Source organism: Vidua macroura, chromosome 13 (assembly GCF_024509145.1).
Source record: "Vidua macroura isolate BioBank_ID:100142 chromosome 13, ASM2450914v1, whole genome shotgun sequence".
NCBI classification, from domain to species: domain Eukaryota; kingdom Metazoa; phylum Chordata; class Aves; order Passeriformes; family Viduidae; genus Vidua; species Vidua macroura.
The window spans coordinates 11,293,267-11,312,690 of record NC_071583.1 but is presented as its reverse complement, the minus strand read 5'-3'; the positions used below and the strand labels follow the sequence as shown (position 1 = coordinate 11,312,690).

Sequence of the window (19,424 nt, the reverse complement as noted above, 5' to 3'; positions counted from 1 at the left end):
TACAGGTAACAATTATATTGTGACAACAGCAAACATCCACTTAACACTAAGCAGGAAAGCAAGCTGCATTTTGCACTTTTCTATCAACATTACACTCTTATTATTTCCATTTTAACTATTAGCAGGATTGACTGACACTTCTTGATTCCTAGATGAGACTTTAATTGTGATTTGTGTCAAGGTACATTCACATGCATATTGAACTCCAATCAAAATGCAAGAAAAACGGCACCTGGGACTTGGCTTTATTCAGCTACTAAATACCATTATAAATATGGAGGCATAAGGAAAAAATAAAATTACCAAAGCTGTTTTATATTTAAAACAGTTTTTGTTAAGCAAGCAAACTAATCTGGGTGAACTGAACCATTTGCTTTGCAGCCCTCTATCATGCAGCACATCAAAGCTACAAGATCTCATCCTCTCACAGCTGATTTTTATTCATAGATTAGAAGGGAAAAGGACAAGTTTTCTTGCTTTCTCAGCTCAGACTCAGTTCCTCAATTGTTAATGAAGTAGTCACTGAACTGAACTAATTGAATGAGCTGAAATGAAGACTAATTTGGTATTTTTCTTTGATAACTGATTTTCTAGACAACAGAATTGCAGCAGCTCTAATCCATCTGGACTTTAGTCAAACATCTGATACAGTGCCTCATAAGGAATTACAAGAGACACAAGAAAAGACACCTAAATGCAGGAAAACTGTAAGGCATACAAAAAAATTACAGAGGCTTGTGCTGGAGGGAGGCTACTAGTGAAATTCCTCACGGTTTGTCTTTGGATCTGCTGTTCTATCACATTTTTCTAAGTGACCTTGGAACAAAAAGTAGGAAGGTGATAATGAAATTAGCCAAGGACACAAAGCAAGGAGACATCCTCGCTGCACAGAAAAAACTATAGGTACAACTAGGTGATCTTGAGAATGGGAATAACAGAAATATTATGAAAAGAAATAGCATGAAGTGATAAGCCCCTTGAGAACTAGCACAAAACATTTCTGATACAAGCTGAGAAAACATCCATCAGAAATGTCTTAAGAGGAGAAACTCCTGCATTAGGAACAGCTCTGAGATATCACTGGAATGCAGATGTGAAAATCCTTGCAGAGTAGTGAAGTATTAGAAACAGATTTTACAAAGCACTGCTGAGACATCACCTGGGTGCTGCACACAGATCTGGATACACAAGGCCTGAAATTATTCAAGCAGAGCTGAACTGCCTTCAGGCAAGGGCACAGGCAAGGCAACCTCCTGATGTTGCTACCCACCACTGTGCCCTACAACTCCACATCCCAGAAGCACAAATCCAAATCAGGGCAAGTGCTAGGATGAGCTATGGGGCAATGGCAGATGGGTTGGCCCCGGTACGATCATTGGAAACATCGGCAAGTTGGCACAGAAAGTTTGGGATTCGCTGCTCACCTGACAGACTGATTACCAAACCTGTCCTGGGAATACTAGAAGTCAGAAATGCATTTCTTAAGTCTTCTGCCTGTTCTGACCCTCTCCACCTTCCTCTACTATTCTCTGAACTCGTCAAAATCCAATATTGGTTACCCTTTCACATACACACTTGGGCCAGGCTTCAGCACTTCTCAGTCTTGTTTATTTTGCCCTATTGATCCAAGGCAAGATCAGCTGAGGCCTGAGCAGCAACAAAAAGGGAATGGCAAAAGAGGCAGAGTATCAAAGGGGAAGGAAGCTACTGCAGCATCACAGAGCCAACCAAAACACCTCAGAGCATCTCTAGGGATGTGCCAACTCCTGAGCCATGCATGAACAGTGAAGTCCACAGCTGGAACCGAGAGCCTGCACACCCATTGTGTGTGAGCACAGACCCAGGAAGATCTGGCCAGGACAGCCCCGTGCTGGTTCAGGGGTGCTCAGCAGGCTCCAAAGTGAGCTTCCCCAGCTGACAGACAATACCTGCATCACTGATGGAGCACCAGAGAGAGCACTTGTCTTGAGGAGCTTACAGCTTAAGCAAACATGACAGAGAGCAGCAAGGAGGAGAAATGAAACATTATTCTCATAGTTATCCATCAAAGGAGAGCGGAAGGATAGGAAGAGACCATGGCAGGTCCAAGGCCACATGGTATATTTGGTTTATATGTGACTGCAACTGACTGCCTGGATCCTGAGCAAGCTCTTTATCCACCCCAATGCCTCAGTTTCCCCTGACTCCCATTCACAGAGATATGGCTGATGTGGCACCTCAGATTTCCAGCCACACTACAAAGCACATCCTGAGTTTCCCAGCAGCAAGGCAAAGTCTCAAAATGTACCTTTGTGCCAGCATCTACACTGCTTCAAACCTCTTTTCCATCAGCTACACTCTGTTAGGGCTGCCTACACAGCTTGGGCAGAGTCCATCCCACCCATTCTACAACACACATCTCATGGCAGGTGAACCTGGTAATCCAGAGAGCTATTTCCATCCATGTGGGAAGCTCAGATGCTGGGAATTTGTTTACCCTCCTTTAACTCTGAAGTGTTTACCCAGTTAAAACCCCCTAAGCTGCATTATCTGGTTTACTGGGATGCTGTGCTTACCTCAGCCCAAGATAAAACTACACCACCTCATCCCTAAGAATGAGTCATGCACAGCCTGAGCAAGACAGGTGTCTTGTCCCTGGGGTAGATGTGAGTAACAGTTTGGGGGACTGATCTACAGGCACGGGATGCAGAGACTGGGGGAACCCTCTGCCAGCACCAGCCTGAATGCCCCAGGGCTTAAAGAACCACCAGACCAGGGTACAAATCAGTACCTCTCCAGACAGCATCCTGACACCACTTCATTCATGCCTTCTGCACCAGCAGCAAAAACCCAAGGGCTTGGGGTGCCAAAAAGCAGCCCAAAGATTTGCCATCTTCCCTCTCTCTTTCAAGCCTCTCAGAAAGGAGCTCCACGCAGCTGTCAACTCCAAGGCAATGAAAGAATCAAAGCATGAGCTGTGCTGGGAGGCAGGGGAGCACAGCTGAGGAAGGAAATCTAATGCCCAAGACCTCAGTTGCAGGCCATTTTCCTCCTAGGACGGGTAACAGGGATTAGACAACTTCTACCAGCCATCAGCCTCCTGATTTTGTATTCTAAAACACAGATCAAGTGATAGGAATAAAGAAACAAATGAATAAAGCCCTGCAACTGTAGATGGGAGGGAGCAGGGAACGGAGCCAGGGCTCACCAGCTGCTTCAATGGGGCGTTTGTCTCTCATTTCTATTTTTGCAGCACCTCTGCGTAACCTGGAGGAGATGAGGCTCTGCATGCTAAAAAGGGCAGCCAGCCTTTGGGGAAACAGCAGGGCTTACAGCACGGGAGGAAAAACCCTCCCAGAGCAGACAGAGGAGGGGCCAGAAAGCAGAGAAAGTGGGAGAGGTAGATTGAGAGGAAAGACGGAACAAAGGCGGAGAGCACCAAAACCAGGATGGGAGCTCCTGCGCTGGCTGCGCGCTGTCCTGCTGCCAGCACCCACAGAGGTGACATGTGGAGGCAATGCAAAAGATGTTTCACCTCTGTGAGGAGCAGAACGGGGCGATTCCAACAGCAGGGAATAGTGCTGCAGTGCTACCTTTCTGAGGCCACTGAAAAAAAGCCAGCCAGGAGGATACAGATGAAATGAGTTTGCTAGTGCTGACCCCACTGAACCCTCAGAAAACAGTTCTAAGTCAAAGTGGCGAAGCTTTCTCTGCTCAGCTCAGCAGAGGATTCAACACAACAGCCGCAGACAAGGAGATGACGGAGTTTCGCTCAACAACAGGAAAAAAATCTGAAGAAAGACTATCTGCCATCTTTCTCACAAAGTGCTGTGAACAAAAGCAGTTTCATAATTCTAAATAATTCTAAAAGAACCCCAAAGTGTTTTCTATATTGTCTGACCAAAAATCACTTCATCCCCTTGCCACAAAGCAAGTCACCTCTCCATGGGTCAGGGTAGCTATTTAAAAGCTCCCAACTGGCCTACTGAACAGGACTAGAAATTAAAGCGGAAATAAGTCATTTTTGTGTCCAGCTGAAATGAGAAGAGGGATTTGGGGAGATGAAATGGAATCTAGCTGTTGAAGCTCTGACTGCGTCAAAAAGCCTTTAAAATTTTTTTGCTTTTTAATTAGTAACAAGCAAACCTCAATTTCTCTCCAAGGAAACACACAATCATCCCTTAAGATGTCACCACATCAGCTTGATCTGTAGAGGGGCTGGAGTGCTCTTCAGTTTACCCAACAGAAGGTTGGTTTTACCTCTCTTTCCTGAGTGTTGTGGCTACACCACTGTGCCAAGGAGGCAGGATCAGCCTGCTGAGAGAAGAACATTTGCCTGGAGCACACTCTGACTTACCTGTCTGTCACCACCAACTAGCAGAGCCTGCACACTTGCACAATGGGTACCGGGAGGGAGGTCAGAGCATGATGGTATTGCCAACGAAGCAGCCACAAGAATGTCCATCTGGCCCTGCTACCGTTGACCTTCCTTTCAAGCCCACCCCACACCCAGGAGCTACCCAACAATGTTATTTCCTAGGAGAGCTGGGTCAGGAATGGGTCATTTACTGATAATCATTTAGGACAGAAACACAATGACCAGATGAGGGAAGCATCTGCCAGGGATATTCCCTCCCCCAGACCACTGTGCCTGGAAAGGCCGGGGAGCAAGGCCCAAGGGCAGAGAGGAGAGAGGCCCCAGGGCAGAACGGTCAAGACACAAACCACTTCCAGAATATAACAAAATGCAGGGTAATTTAAATAACAAAAAGGGATCCCAACCATGGTCAGTGGAGGAAGAGAGGAAATGTTGTTTGACTGAGGCATGTCCAAGCTGATTCCCACACAGTCTGGAGCCTCTGCACTCCAAACCCTCAACAGCTTGCACAGGGAAGCATATGGGATGACTGTGTATCAAACCAAGTTCTTTTGGTGCTCATTCAGAGTTACAGACCATAGCTGTTCTGGGACACACCACCTAAGAGAACTCTCCCACTGCATCTCCCACACAGCCTTATTTCTGCTCTCCCGCACTGCACTAGACTACTTACACATCCAGCCATGGCCCTAATCTCAGAGATCATTTCCAATTAGGGCTTCAGAAAACAAGATCAGACTGCCATCCTCCTCTGCTACTGCCAGCAACCAGGTCCCTTACTGACTGTCCCTCTAAAACCATCCACCTTCCTGTGTCTCCAGCATGTTTTAGAAAGCAATAGGAAAAGCACTTGGTCTGCGGGGAGCACATACTTACCTACCTACACAAAGCACAACAGAAGAAGCCCTTGCAACGGGACAGCTCTTTAGAGGGATGTTGTGCCAGCATCTTTAAGCTTTTACAGCTCCTTACAGCAAGAATAATGAGAGCTCCAGCTCCACCCAGCTGCAAGGAGTGCGTGTCTGCACGAACTGGGTGGGCACTACCTCACAAAGAACTGCCAACATCTGCGCCCTTGGTATTTCAGCAGAGAACATCCACGGCACGCAGACCCAGGTATACCCATGGGAAACAGCAAGGCTCTGCCAGGGATGCACCTGCTTTTGCAGATAATTGCAGATGTGCCCTTTGTCAGCACTGGGGCCTGCTGTCCAGGGCTGCTGGGCATCCTCATCCCAACGCCAAGATGTGTCAGGTCTCCTGTCCTTAGGATCTGTGACATCCAGACTGCTCTAAACACCTCCACCCATTCACACGCGAGAGACTCCATGCAAGCAGGTCACAGACACTTCCACATGCCGGCCTGTCCTCCCCCTCTGCTCAACCATTCATGCCGGGAGCCACAATTTCACTTGGTCTCAGTCTCCCAGACTGTTTGCCTTCACTTCCTCCCTAGATTGTCTCGTAGCCTTCACACCTCCCTCCTCTGCTGCCGCAACGTCTGCTCTCCTCCACGATTCTTGCTACCGACAATGGCAGCTCCCAGCTCGGGGCCAGGGGAGATGCAGCCCCTGGAAAAACAGCATCAGGCAGACAGCTCTACACAGCAGAAGTGAATTTTCTTTCCTCAATTATCTTTCATAGGCCTCTTCAAACAGCCCACAGGCCCCCGGGGGTTAACAGACCATGGGATGAAAGCCACTGATCTAAGAGCAAAACCATAGCTCACAGACTTCTTTGCCCTCTCGCAGGCCCAAAGCATTTCATCTGTCCCACCAGGCCTGTGCTTCCTCTTCTCACTCTGCCCCAGGCTGGACTATGTACCCCACAATGCTTACTCCAATTTCCAGCACACCAAATAAAGGCACGTGCCTGCTTCTTTTGCAAAGCTTTCCTGCCTAGGCAGAGCAAGCAATACCTCAGGTGCCTGAGGGACTTCCCTTGAGACACGGTCACCTATCAAAATGTAACTGAAACCTTTTACACGCCAAAAGGTCCTTAAATCCCCTGGCATAACACTGAGCACAAAACACTCCACTCCAGCCCCTGCAGCAGAGCAATGACAACCACCCTGCCCACACTGCACGCCCAAGACGCTCCACTCTCCAAACAGCCTCATGTATCCTAGGCAAAAAAAAGCTCATGCAAAGGTTTGGTGGTCCCAGGGCACATATATGGCTTCTGATTACCTTCACAACACCAGGCAGGAGAAGAGGAGCCGTGGTTGCAGTTGGCCTATAGAGAGGGCTGCAAAGCTGGTTTCCCAGCACTAACAAATTGACCCCAACCAAGAAAGTACATCCAAAGCCTGGTAACCACAACAGGACTTCACCAGGCACAGGGACAGTCAGGGACTGATCTGAGCCCCAGCAGGGTGCACCTTCCTTGCCAGCATCCCTGGCCCTCTGAATAAACCAACACACGTGTTTCCTTGGCCTCGGTGCAGGCTGTGCTCGTGTGGCTGACAAATAGCCTCTCTCCATTCTTTTGGGATTACGTGTTTCAATAGTGCCCTGGTTTCAACAAACAGGCAGCAAGAATGAGGAGCCAGTTCACCCCAGCACCAGCTGCGAGCCATGATGCACCTTCCTGCAGCCCCTCTGCCCCAGCCCTGCAGCGGGGCTGTCAGTGCTGCTGCTCGCCCAGGTACCCACACAATGCCACAGCTTCTTCCCAGGCAGAGGGAGTGGGAAAACTTCTGTGCACTCTGATCTGCAGCTCGTCACCGGCAGCTTCCCCTTGAGGGCTTAATGTGGTTATTTCTACCCCTGATGCCTGTAATTAAATGAACATTTCCTTATGGCAGTGAGGCGGCCAAGGAAAAACTGACTACAGGGAATTTTCATTCATCCTGATCTATACTCCCTCATCTCTGGCTTGTTCACACAATGCTAACAAGACATCTTCTAAGCAGGCAGAAAGAAAAAAAAAAAAATAAAGCCCTTAAACAGCCCACATGCAGACAACCACCTGGGGAGACAAAAAGAGGAAGGAGACCAATTCCCTCCTTCTCCCCCAGCATCATTTTTCTACTTCCAAAACCAAAGGGGCTCAGATACCCTAGAGCCTGGAGAGATGTTTCCAAGCTCTGCCAACAGACTGTGCTACCCAGCAGTCTGATGGGACTCTGATGAGGCACATGTCCCATTTCAGTACATCCTGCAGGTCTATGGAGGCTCCCAGCCCAGGGAAACACGTAGGGAATGGCACACAGCTCTCCAGCTCCCTCTCAGGTATTAACTGTTCCTGTCCTGTGCGACTGGAGAAGTGAGGCCAGAGCGCACTGAATTGTTTCAGACTGGAACTGATCCTGAACCACCGAGCAAAGCTACTACCCAGAAGAGAGCTTGATGTACAAATTCCCAACAGTCTGCATCTCCACTTCTGACCTCCCATCTAGGTAGGAGCCCAGTTGTCTGGGGACACCTGGCCAACTGAGCCCAGCCTCACAGAACTACCACTGCCCACCAGGATTACAAATTTCACTAGATTAGGAACTGAGCTGTCCCTGGGAGCTGCTCCTCACCTCCCACCCCTATGCCTCTCCCTGCTAGGACAGCAGAGAGGATCACAGGGAAAGCCAAGGACCCAAATCCTCCATATCACCACCAGCTGGACAACACTACTAGAAAGTTTCTAGCAGCCTCAGCAGAAAAGGAAGCATATCCTCCCCTCAGCACAGCAGTACCAGTGGTGGTCCTTTTGGCTGCCACATTTTATAACCACCATGAGGTCCTTCTTCTTCCTGTGCAGAGCAAACATAGCTTTCCAGCTATGGGGATGGGGTCAACCCTTGCTGGCAGATTGGCAGGGTGGGATTGTGGCAGCTCCCCACCCTCACAGGGACAGAGGTTTGGCTGAATTTGGGCACAGGGGTTTCCTGCTGAGACATGGCTGAAGAACCTTCGCCAGCTGTGCCCAAGGTATTCCCTTAGTGAGGACAACCTTCCTGGAGGAAACCACAGAATTGGCTCCCTCCTCAGCTCCGGAAAGACTTATTGCTTCTGTGCCACAGAGTATTGGCACAAAACCCCAACAGATTTTCAGATCCATTTTGCTCTTTAAGCTCACTATTGTTTGCAAACCTAAAAGGCTTTATCTCTTCTCTTTCAGGAGCCTCAGATGACAGAGACTCACAGCCCATGGACAGAGCAGCTCTACAGATGACACATTCCCCCAGGAACATTTTCAGGAGATTGGGGTAATAAGAGAGATGTGCCAGGGGACGGGATGTCACTGTATCACAGCTTGGTCGTGCTGGAAGACAGTGACTGGTTGGTAAGTCAGCCCTTCCCTCCCAGTCAGAATGACTCAAGACAAAGACTCCCCCACACTTCAAATGTCCCCGTACAGAACTCCTGTTCCACACTAACCAGATTTCTGTACAAAGGGATGGATTAGGGAGGAAGAGGACAATCTCAGCCTCATGGGTCTTTGGGGGATCCCTTTGTTGGGAAATTTCCCCAGACTATTTAAAAATAGAAGCAAAGCCTCCGTAACTATTCCGAGTATAATTATTCCTGCACTTAACTGCCTTTTCCTGGCACCCTACCTCTCCTCCAAATTTCAAGAGAAGGCTCTTGGGGAATCGTGGAGCAATTTGTGGTGGCCCGTTCTTTGTATCAGTTTCACGGTAGTTCGCAAAATCACCACGACGCCAGACGAAGCCACCGACACCCAAACGGGCGGTGCGGGGCAGCGCTGCCGCAGCCGAGACCGCCCCGGCCGGGCCGGGCCGCGACCACCCACCCCCGGCTGCCGGTGCCCCGCGGGTCCCGTGGCGAGTGCCCCATCTCCGGGGCAGGAGAGCCGGGACATCAACCCACGTGCATCCAGCCCACCATGCCGGGAACACAGGGGGCCCCTGACAACCCCCGGGGGTCCCGGGGCAGACACCGGCTGCCCCAGAGGGCTCTGATGCCCGGGTTGGGGGCAGTGCCAGGCACACAGGGAGAGCCCCGGGGTGGGAGACTGGGAGCCGGCGCAAGTCCCGGTACCCGGGGTCAGTGGTGCCTGCGGGGAACAGTGGGGTGATGGAGACCTGCCCGCTGCAGAGGTCCCGGCGCCCCGGGGCATTGGAGCCACGGTGCCGTTCCCCGGGGTGGGGGGGGAGCAGACCCGCCCCCCGCCGGGGGTCCCGGTGCCCGCGGAGGGGACCGACACCCACCCGCCGCCCAGCCCGTAGGGATGGCAGCGACTCCCGCCGCGCCAGCCTCACTCACCGGCGGCCAGAAGCAGCAGCAACGGCGGGGCCCGGTGCAAGGGCTGCATGGCGGCGGCCGCTGCCCTGCCGCACCGCCTCTTCACGGGGAGCGGGGCCGCCCCGCCGCCCGCCGGGCTCTGCCCCTCGCCGCCGCGCCCGCCCGCCGCCCGGCCCCGCTCCGCATCCCGCCGCCCGGCGCCGCCTCCTCCCGCCGCCGCCGCCGCCGCTCCGGGGGCGGGGAACCGGCAGGGGGGTCCGCACTGCCCGCCGGCTGCGCGGACCGAGCGGCGGGGCAGGGGCGGAGCGCAGCCCTCGGTTTGCTCCTAATTTCTGGCGGCGGAGCCACCACCCACCCGGCCGGCGCCCCCCGGCCGCGGGTCCCCGCACGCCGGCCGCGATGCCCACAACGAGAGCCGGCGGCGCGGCTGCTTGCGCCGGGCGCGGGTGATCAGCCCCCGCCGCGGGGATGCGCCGGGACCCGCCGGCGGCAGGGGCACAGCCCCCGGGAGGGCAGAGCCCTGTCAGCTGTAACACCGGGGCAGCGACCGCCCCCAAACCAGAGACCCTCCGCATCAGCCTGCTGACCTTTCTTTAGCTGTCCACGGCTAACAGAGCCACCGCTTCTCCCTCAACCTTCAGTTCCCACTTCACTTCATCACCTGGAAAAACTTCTCCCGCTGGGCAAATTCATCTCCCCACCCCTGGAGGCCATCTAGTAAAGTGGGTCACCTACAGCCAGTTTCCTAGGACCATGACCAGATGGCTTTTGAGTATCCCCGAGGTGGGAGACCCCACACCTTTTCTGGACAACTTGTGCCACTGCTCACCCTCACAGTAAAATGTGTTTCCTGATGTTCAGGAGGAACCTCCAGTGTTTTGGTTTATGCCCATTGCCTCTGGCCCTGTCACTGGGCACCACTGGAAGGAAATGCAGCCCTGAATAGCATCAGTATCTCTGTGGTAAAGGCACATCTCTGGCTCACATTTTATTTGGTGTTGGCACAACCTCCAGATCCTTTCCTGCCAAGCTGGGTGGCCCCAGCATATTCTGGTGCATAAGATTGTTCCTCCCCAGGTGCAGCCCTTTGAAAGCCCTGCTGAACTGCAGGAGGCTCCTGTCAGCCCACTTCTCCACCCTGTCGAGGTCTCTCTGGATGGAACTTTGACTCTCTGGTTTATCAGCCAGATAAAGCTATGCAGATATGCAGCTCTTCCCAGTTTTGTGTTGGGATCCTGAATTCCATCATCTCATGGTCACTGCAGCCAAGGCTGCCTTTGACCTTCACAGCCCCAACGAGCTTCTCATTGCTGCTTAGTATGAGATCCAGCAGAGCATCTCTTCTTGTTGGTTCCTTTATTACTCACTGCATCCTGAGGCTTGGTACGTTGCATCTATTTTCTGAAGCTGGGTCTGTGTTGGAGCCTCTGCCCTAGCAGGGACAGCTGCTTTGACACCTGCTGGGAAAATCTTTCTATGGTGTGTCACCACCATATCCAAGACTGTCACATCGATACTAATTCAGCTGATGTCCCCTTTTTCATACCCTTCTGTGCAAACTGCTGTGTCTATTAAAAAAGAAAAAAACAACAACAAAAAAAAAAAAAAAAAAAAAAAACAAAAAAAAACAAAAAAAAACAAAAAAAAACTGTATTGCAGCAGTTCTTGGGTTTGTAGCTCTTGGAGCAGTTCTGGTGGATAGCACAGCAAAGGAACATGCTGAATATCCTGCCGAAAATCATTATTACAGCAACAAGACCAACTGCTCCAATTACATTAAATTTCAAATTAAACACATCTTTAGTGGCCTCAGGGCACAACATTACAGTAAATGACTCAAGCAAGGGCTTTGTCAGACAGGTGTCCAAGAAATAAGGCTCAAGAGGTCCTGTAATACCACAGCAGTTGTGAGGGAACACGTGCCAGCTCCCTGCACTTCAATCCCTCTTGCCAGCTGGATGGGCTGCAGCCATCCCACTCCCCTCCTGCAGGCCTACGGCGTGAGGCCCCTCAGAAAAGCTGTGCAACTCTTGGTTCAAGGCCACAAATATAACATGACTCCAAACCAAAGGACCCAAAAGCATCCTGGTCCCTTCTCAGAAGCACTCAGCTCATGATTTCAAGTTTTTCTCAGCAGTGGCTAGGAACCTTTCTCTTTGCTTTCAAAAAAACTTTCTTGTCACACATTCTAGGATGGCAGGGGATACTAAAATCCAACATTTTAAGTTCCAGCTGAGGAAACAGCTGTACTATCACAGCCTCACCAAATGTCTTTGTGCTTGCAGGGCTTGTACTGTGTGCCTGGTACTCTGCCTCTCCCACACAGCATGTCACTGAGACAGCAGGACATAGGTCTGAGGGTGATCAGGATTTTAAATTCAAGCATTCTTATTCCTTAAGTAAGTGTTCATTAAAAACACCCCAGAGTCTTTATTTCTGTAAATAAATTGATTTTTTTGTTGTTGTTGCTTGAAGAGTGAATCTCCTGAAAGAAAAATTGATGGTATTTTTTTTTTCTGTCATGAACTTGCTGTTTTTCAACAACTAGAGAAAGGTGTCAACGTGCCATAACCTGCTGAACTCTGTAATGAATCAAACAGACACCTGAGGGTACTTGGTATTATTGATACTGACCTTAGCAGCTCCTAGCAGGCTGGCCCTGGCGCGTGTCACCCATTTGTGCAGTTGCCAGCCTCTTTTTGCCAGCTCTTTCTTTCCATCATCTGCTCCAGTGCTGCAACTTCCCCCAGCACAACCAGGGCAGGTAACAGACTGGCTGCACCCCTTCCCCAGCCTGGCAAGGCAAAGCTGACAGGCTTGGACCAAAGTACTTGCTTTTGGCTTCTTTTAGACCACATCCATCCAGGGCTCTGAAAGTCCTTTTTATCCCAGAATCAATGCAGCCCCCAGCCCCCACCAAGCAGGAAATGCAGCAGGAACTACCGAGCTGTTGCTTACCCATTAGATGAGATAAAAACACTTTAGTGCACTGAGATTCTAGCCCAGGCATGGCATTTAATGAATGCTCTTGTCATTTTTCACTTTGTTGCTGGTAATTTGGCTGTCTTTGCATGCAGGTGGCTTACTACAAGTGGGTAACTAAAAGCCTTTCAGATCTCCTGACCCTGCCACATCCAGCTCCCAAATCTCAGAAGCTCATGGCGCTCCCTGGATTTATTTTGACATTATACATCAATCTCAGACTGAGCAACAAAGGGGGAGTATGAAAGGAGAAGATACATCTTAGGCAAGAAAATTAAATAAAATTAGTGGCAACATCGATCAGCCAGGTCAGTGCTGCCAGTGGAGCAGAAAACAGCCGGCAGAGATGGGCAGCACCAGTTCTCTTTAAAAAGCAGCACCCAGCACAGCCCCTGCATCTCCATTCACACTCCCTGGAATAGGTGCAGCTGGCTTGGCTCTCTTCTAGGCATTGACAGCTTTATAGTCAAAGGCTTGTCATTTCTCATTTGATCTCCCTCCAGCCTCCCTACCTGGTGTATATTCTCATGCGATGTTCAGAGCATTGGTAAAAGAGGCTTTACAATTGCACTAGATGATTTTTTTATAGCTGCTTCAAAGCTGTTCAGAAATTTTTCTTGGTATTACCATTATCTGTGCTTTTCTGTTCTTCCCCAAAATTGTTCAATTTCACAGTTACGTCTGTTAGGCAGAATCAGAAAGCAAGTGTGTATTTTAGGCTGGCAAAACTGAAAATCCTTCTGCTGTCTCCCCTCCGTGAGTTACTGTAATGGCTTTTGCCTTGAGGAAATTCAGCCAGCTTTCCCATTTCAGTGTAAGGGTCACCTTTTGTTCCAAGATGCTTGCAAACAAATACTACTGAGGTAGAGGAATGAGGTGATAGCTAAGGGAAAGAATTTGGTGACTAAGACTTGTCAATTAAAAAGAAACTAACCACAAAGTCTAATCTCAAGAGAAATTGAACTTATTTTGAAACTCCACATGAAAAAAAAGCAGCAACTCATTAACTTGAAATATGCTGGTGAGATGTTTTATTCTCCTAAATACAGCAAAACTGAGTTCATCTGCAAAGGTGAAAGTGATCTATTGCCTGTGCTCAGCAGAGCAAGAAAGTAAACAATAAGCAAAACAAATAAACAGTCAGATGTTAAGTTCTGGCAGTGTTACAAAATGCAAGATGTCACTAGTACCAGGAAAAGGGTTTAACCCTTCTTTCTTTGCCCTACTGACACTTGTCAGGGCAACAAAAGGTGATCTGTACCCATTCTTAGATCAGAAGGAAAAAATGGGCCGTTCCCATTACCTTGATTGCCTGCTCTTTGGGGCAGAGGCTGGGTGACACAGCAGGCTTGTGGCACACCATGCAAATTCACACAATCTTCTATCAAGTTATACAGCCTTTTGGCATCTCATCCCTCCAGAAGAGGAAAATTCCCTGCCCTGTCCAGCCCCTCCTTCCTTAGGCACAAAGAAAGATTTAACCTCTCCCTTTTTCCAGAATATGTGAATTTACTTCAGAGCCTCTGAAAAGCTTTGTATAAGCTCATTTGCTGACTTAGCCTTTTTAATTCTGGGACACCATGAAACCTTTTGACTGTACCAAGCAGGGGCGGGTACCCACTCTATTCCTGCATAGCCCAGGCATGCAGCCATTCTCTGGGCACAACACACAGGTCCTGCTCCCATCCAAAATCCTGCTGGGGAAGATCTATAATAAACACTTCAAGAGGAGTGGCCTGAAGCAACTAATGCTTTCCAGAATAGGCTGAAATTAGAAGATAGGATATTCTGCTCTGCTTAGAACCCCAGCAAGATTTTCTCTATCAGTTTGAGCCTTTTCATTTCTGCATCAGTTTGTTCCCCTTAAGGGACAGCACACTGCCCACCTGGGACACAGTGCTGCTACCAGCCCTGCTTCTTTCCCCTGATGTGAAGTGCAGGGGCAGAACAAGCACAAGTTGTGCTTTACTTTCCCATTTCCACGTGCCCCTGCTGCCTCCCACCCCCAAAGGTTCGTGTTTCTCTCCTCACCAAAGCGGAGCTGATTGCTGCATTAACAGCCACTCTGACAGCAAACCTCAGCGATTCTTAGAGGGCAGAGCAAAACAGAGCTATATTGAATTTGATTAAGGGGCCAGAATAACCTTTAACAGAGTCACCTGGGGCAAGGAGGCAGCTCTCCAGCTGAAACCTCACACAGGTTTCCTCACAGCCCAGGGGACAGGGCTCCTCACTTGAGGGGAATGGCAACCAGGTCACATTGCTCTGTCCCAGCTGGTGTGCAGAGGGATGGTCACAGCCCTCCATTTACACAAGTGGTGACTTCTGAGCCCCCAGCCAGGAAGGAGAAAGGAGTACATCTGTTTGGGGCCATTCACATCATTTAATCTGGGCCTCTGTACAGCTCAGAGAACCCCTTTATCTCTGTGTTGAGCTTATCAACTCAGACAGTAAACACATAACTTTTTGGAAGGGATGAAAAATCTGCAGAAATGAAGATGTCATGAGGGCAGCAAGCCTCAGATCTTCTAGAGCTTTTAGCTGGGGCAGAAGGACAAGCAAGATAAAACCCAGTAAAGCCAAAGGGTTGATGACAAGGCACAGGAGGTTTAGTCTTAGCTCTGTCTGTTCTAGAGATATGACCAGAGCCTGAAGAAGTTACTGTCAAACCCTCATTGTACCAGGTTTGAGGAGCACACAGCAGGGAGCTGAGTACAGCAGCCAGCAGGACAGCCCCCCCCCAGTACCCAAGACAGATGAGCAGCTCAGAGATGAGACCCAGATTCAACCAGAAGTCCAAATCCTCAGAGAAGCTCACAGTGATGAAGCCAGACCAACATCAAACCAGTCAGTCCCTAGGTCAGAGTCAAGGCCTGCTGACGGCAGCCATCATCGAGGAATCACTTGGCAGCTCCACAGTAGAAGATGACCAAGATCAGGAAGGCAGTCTGTGGATCACAGCCCAAAGCAATAGGTACTTTGAGCAGGCACAGAAAGACATACACCAGTATTTCCCCCCTCAAAGCTCACTTGAGCCCCAGGCTGAGCTTAAATAGAGCACCAGGCCATAGGTGTGGATAGAGGCCCAGGAGAGCCTGGTCAGGGCAGTTAAGGCCTATTAGCACCCTCAGAGCCCAGATATAAACCTCTGTCCTTGAACAGTGACTTAAGAAGGTGAGGGGGAGTTCCTATCTTTTAATGGGCAAAGTATCTTCACCGGGTAGAACCCAGAGGTGGTTTACAACTTTTCTTACAAAACGGAAAAGGCTAATGTCATCTTCAAAAAAACTCTTGCTATTTTAATAGCTGACTAAGCTGGAATGTGGGTATGTATTTTCAGAGTGGAGGGATCAGCCTGTACCTGAAGAAGGCTGGTAACTCTTGCCTCTGAGGAGAGCCAGTCACTGACTCATAGGCTATATTGGTACTCCTACATATGTATTTCTATGGGATTTGGTGGGACTGAAGCTCTTCAGCATGTTTTAGACAGGACAGTTACTGTCAGATCTCCCTGAGCACTAGATCACCCAGAGAAGAAACTTGGCACTTCCTCTGGGTTCCCCCAACAGCCTTACCTCTCCTTTAGAGAGAAGTGACTTGCAAAATGAGCAGAAGGGAGCACAAGCTCTTCCAAGGTGCTTTTGCTGTAAAAATGCAGAGCTCAGCAGCCCCTTAAGGCTGCTCACAAATGTTTAGTAGAGGCTGAGTGGCATGCTGGATGGCTGGAATCCTTGGCAGACCAGCGCTCCATGATAATGGAGACATTAAATCAGTGATGGCAGTAAGAACTGCATAATAGATGCAAAATACAGCAGAAGCCTGATCCAATTTTGGCTCTGCTTTGTTAAGTAGAAAAGTATTTAGGAGATGGAAAAATACTAGGAAGTTCAGGGTGCATCCTTGCTGCAGCACAGTAGGAGATGCAGCTGTTTGCAGTGACTCACCTGTATCTGTGGATACACATCTGCTGTAAACATATTCCCATACTGTCTTCACGTGCTGGAATTCAGGTGAGTTGAGGGCAACAAGGGCAGAGCTGTAAGCACCTGAAACAGCCCTCCTGGCTGGACTGCAGCACGATGGGAAGATGCCACTAACCAACACAACTGCTGCTTCCTCAGCACTGTTACACTGGGAAAGCTCTTGTCACCCAGTTTCCAGACAGCTCTTTAGTAAACACAGTGGAGATGGACAGAGAAGCTTCCAGCCAAGGTCTGGCACAGGAGAAAGTGAAACACTGCTGGTCCAGAAATGCTGAATATGCTAATTTTTCCAAGAGACTTTGGCATTAATTTGGGGGAAAACACACATTACTGAATGCAGAACTTCACCTGTTCAAGGGGCATCTGCCATGTGACAGGCAAACTCAGAAACAACCACTGGCACACTGGATGAGCCCATGACTTGCAGATGCAATGTGTTGCTTTATGATCACAATAAAGGCATAAGCTAAACTCTGCTAGAACAAATTAAAAGCTCTTTCCTTCAAGCTCTCTCTCTCCCTTTTTCCCAGTTCACACATGCTGATCGATTAGCTGGTATTTGCAGGCACTTGCTCGTACAGCCCCAGCAGGTGCACTGTTTGTGTGTGCTGTGTTTGTTCCGTGCCCAGCTAAAGTGAAACAGTTTATTATGAGATGCAGAGCCCTGCTGCTCCCTCAGGAGTTTGCAAGCAGCATGTTCAGATTAAACTGGATCAGGATCTGGCCCATGACGCCCTCTTCAAATCCAGATGCTCTTTGAAGCCAGACTGACCCAGCCTTTGCCAACAACCACAGTCCAAAGGGGAAGATGACCACAAGAAGGGACACCACTTGTCTCCATAAAGCCCTGTCTCCTTTACAGGGAGCACTTTTATTATCCTCCATGTGAGCCCAGGCATAGCCCAGACTCTTGCTTTTGCCCCTGGCTGCCAGGGGCACTGTGCAGTTTGAATCACAGCAGCAAGAAGCCAAGTGCACAAGCTTGGCTAAACTCAAGGTTGTCAGGGGAGCAACTCCTCATTCCATGAGTGGGGCTTGGCTTGCTGAGCTCCAGAGCCCTGCAGCAAAATCCTCACCAGGTTGAGCAGGAACATGGCTCCTGGCAAGGCAGTCCCTGCTCAGAGCAGCATGTTTTCACCCGACTGCACCCCTGTCCAGACCAGACACCTGATGCTGTCAACAGCCAAAGCTTGCTCCAGGGAACCTGAAAAGCTCAGTGGCCATGAGAGGAGGAACATGCCTTCAGACTGGCATTAACACTCCAGTGAGCAGCTGATGCCAGCAGGAGTGAGGGCGCAGCTGCAGGAATTCATTTCACTGCTGGATGCTGGCAACACAATGGTGGGAGGGCACAACTGCCTTTGTGTTGAAGATATGAGAGGCAGAGTGAGCAAAATGACAAACAAGTGACTCCAACAACGGCATCTCTCTGCTGCCATTGCTCACTTCATGTGCCAAGTAAGGTGGGACCAGAGAACAGGAGGCAGGAGAAAGCTGTAGGACAAAACTTATTGTGCCTAAGAGCCCAGTCCAGCAGCAGGGCAAGGAGTTGGGAAAATCAGGAGTCCTGTTCCATTCCTGCGTGTCTCTCATGGTTTGTAGTGACATATTTGACCACCTATTTAACTGTGGGTCACTACAGGCATAGCAGAGGCTTCACAAGGTTGCAAGGGTTTAGGAAGCATTTTCTCTTTCTCCAGTATGACACAAAGCCTCTTCCTCCTGCACCCAACATTCATTGACACAAACACACCAGTTTGCTTGACAAACTTGTTTCAGCCCTTGTTAGTTCTGGTTTTGCTCTCTCAGGGCCAGGACCTTCCCCAGCAAGGTATGTGGTTCCCACAGAGCAGGGCAGTGTGCAAGCACTTGCAGTTGTCCCCAGGGACAGTCTCTGCGGCCTCTGGCATTAGGAGGTAAGGTGCTAACAGCTGTGTCCCTGAGGAACCACACTGGATCTCACCAGACAGTTGCAGGCACACAACAGCTTGACCAACGCCAACACAGACCCAATCCAGGCCCACATTCAGGGCAAAGGTTTGCTCAGGCAGGGAAGGATTACCAGGAAGCCTCTCCATGGGCTGCCTGCAGAAAGCCCTGGTAGACAGAGACCCAGTAGGAAGGGAAAAAAACAGCCAAAACAATTAAACAAATACACAGGAGGGAGCTGGCAGACAGAGGAGGCAACCCACAGAGCCAATTTCAGGCTGAGAGTCATGTGCTCAGCCCCCAGCAGAGCTCAAGCACTGCTGGCTCCAGGCTGGGAGAACACAAACACACACACACATCACTGGGACAAACCCCACGGTGTCAGTGTTGACAGCCAGGGACACCTCTGCTTGGCCAGCACACAGCTGCAGCAGCCAGCTCACAAATTCTCCTGAGCTCAGGCAGGAGGCTGGAGATGCCGTAAGGTCCCACAACTCCAGCCAGGAAAAAGCACATTCACTGCAGAGCTCAGCTGCGTCCTGCAGAGGGGTTACTGCTTCTCCCAGACTGGAATCCAAGTGGCAGCCAAGGCATGAGATAAGGCTGTCTAACCCAAGTGTGTGTAAGGAGGGGAGGTGGGAAATACTGTGATGGGACAGTCGCAATGGGATACAAACATACACAGACAAGACAGAGAAGGAAGCACTGCAGGCAAGTCCTTGGTGGGAAAGGCAGCATTCACGGCATGGTCTGGGGCAAGTGTGTCCTGCTATCAGTCCACAGATGTCTCAGCTAGAGCTGAGAGCCAGCACTTGTCATTCCTACTAACCTGAAGAACAAATATGACATGTGATTGTACCCAAAACTAACCCCACAAACTGCTGAGCAGCTCACGCAGCATCCAGGTTGCTCACTTAAAACTCTTACTTCTACTCTTGGTAGCAGGAGTTACCAGAAGAGGAAATGCAGAAG

General features: G+C 49.9%; 1 protein-coding gene across 1 annotated transcript in view; it reads right to left on the bottom strand.

Annotated features, from left to right (window-relative positions):
* Positions 1-9,653, bottom strand: part of PODXL2 (podocalyxin like 2) — a 32,715-nt gene extending 23,062 nt beyond the window's left edge. The window contains exon 1 of the mRNA XM_053989716.1: positions 9,580-9,653. Coding sequence (XP_053845691.1) covers positions 9,580-9,628 — 49 coding nt within the window. The 5' untranslated portion in view covers positions 9,629-9,653. The remainder of the gene's footprint in view (positions 1-9,579) is intronic.
* Between the last annotated feature and the right edge of the window lie 9,771 nt (positions 9,654-19,424).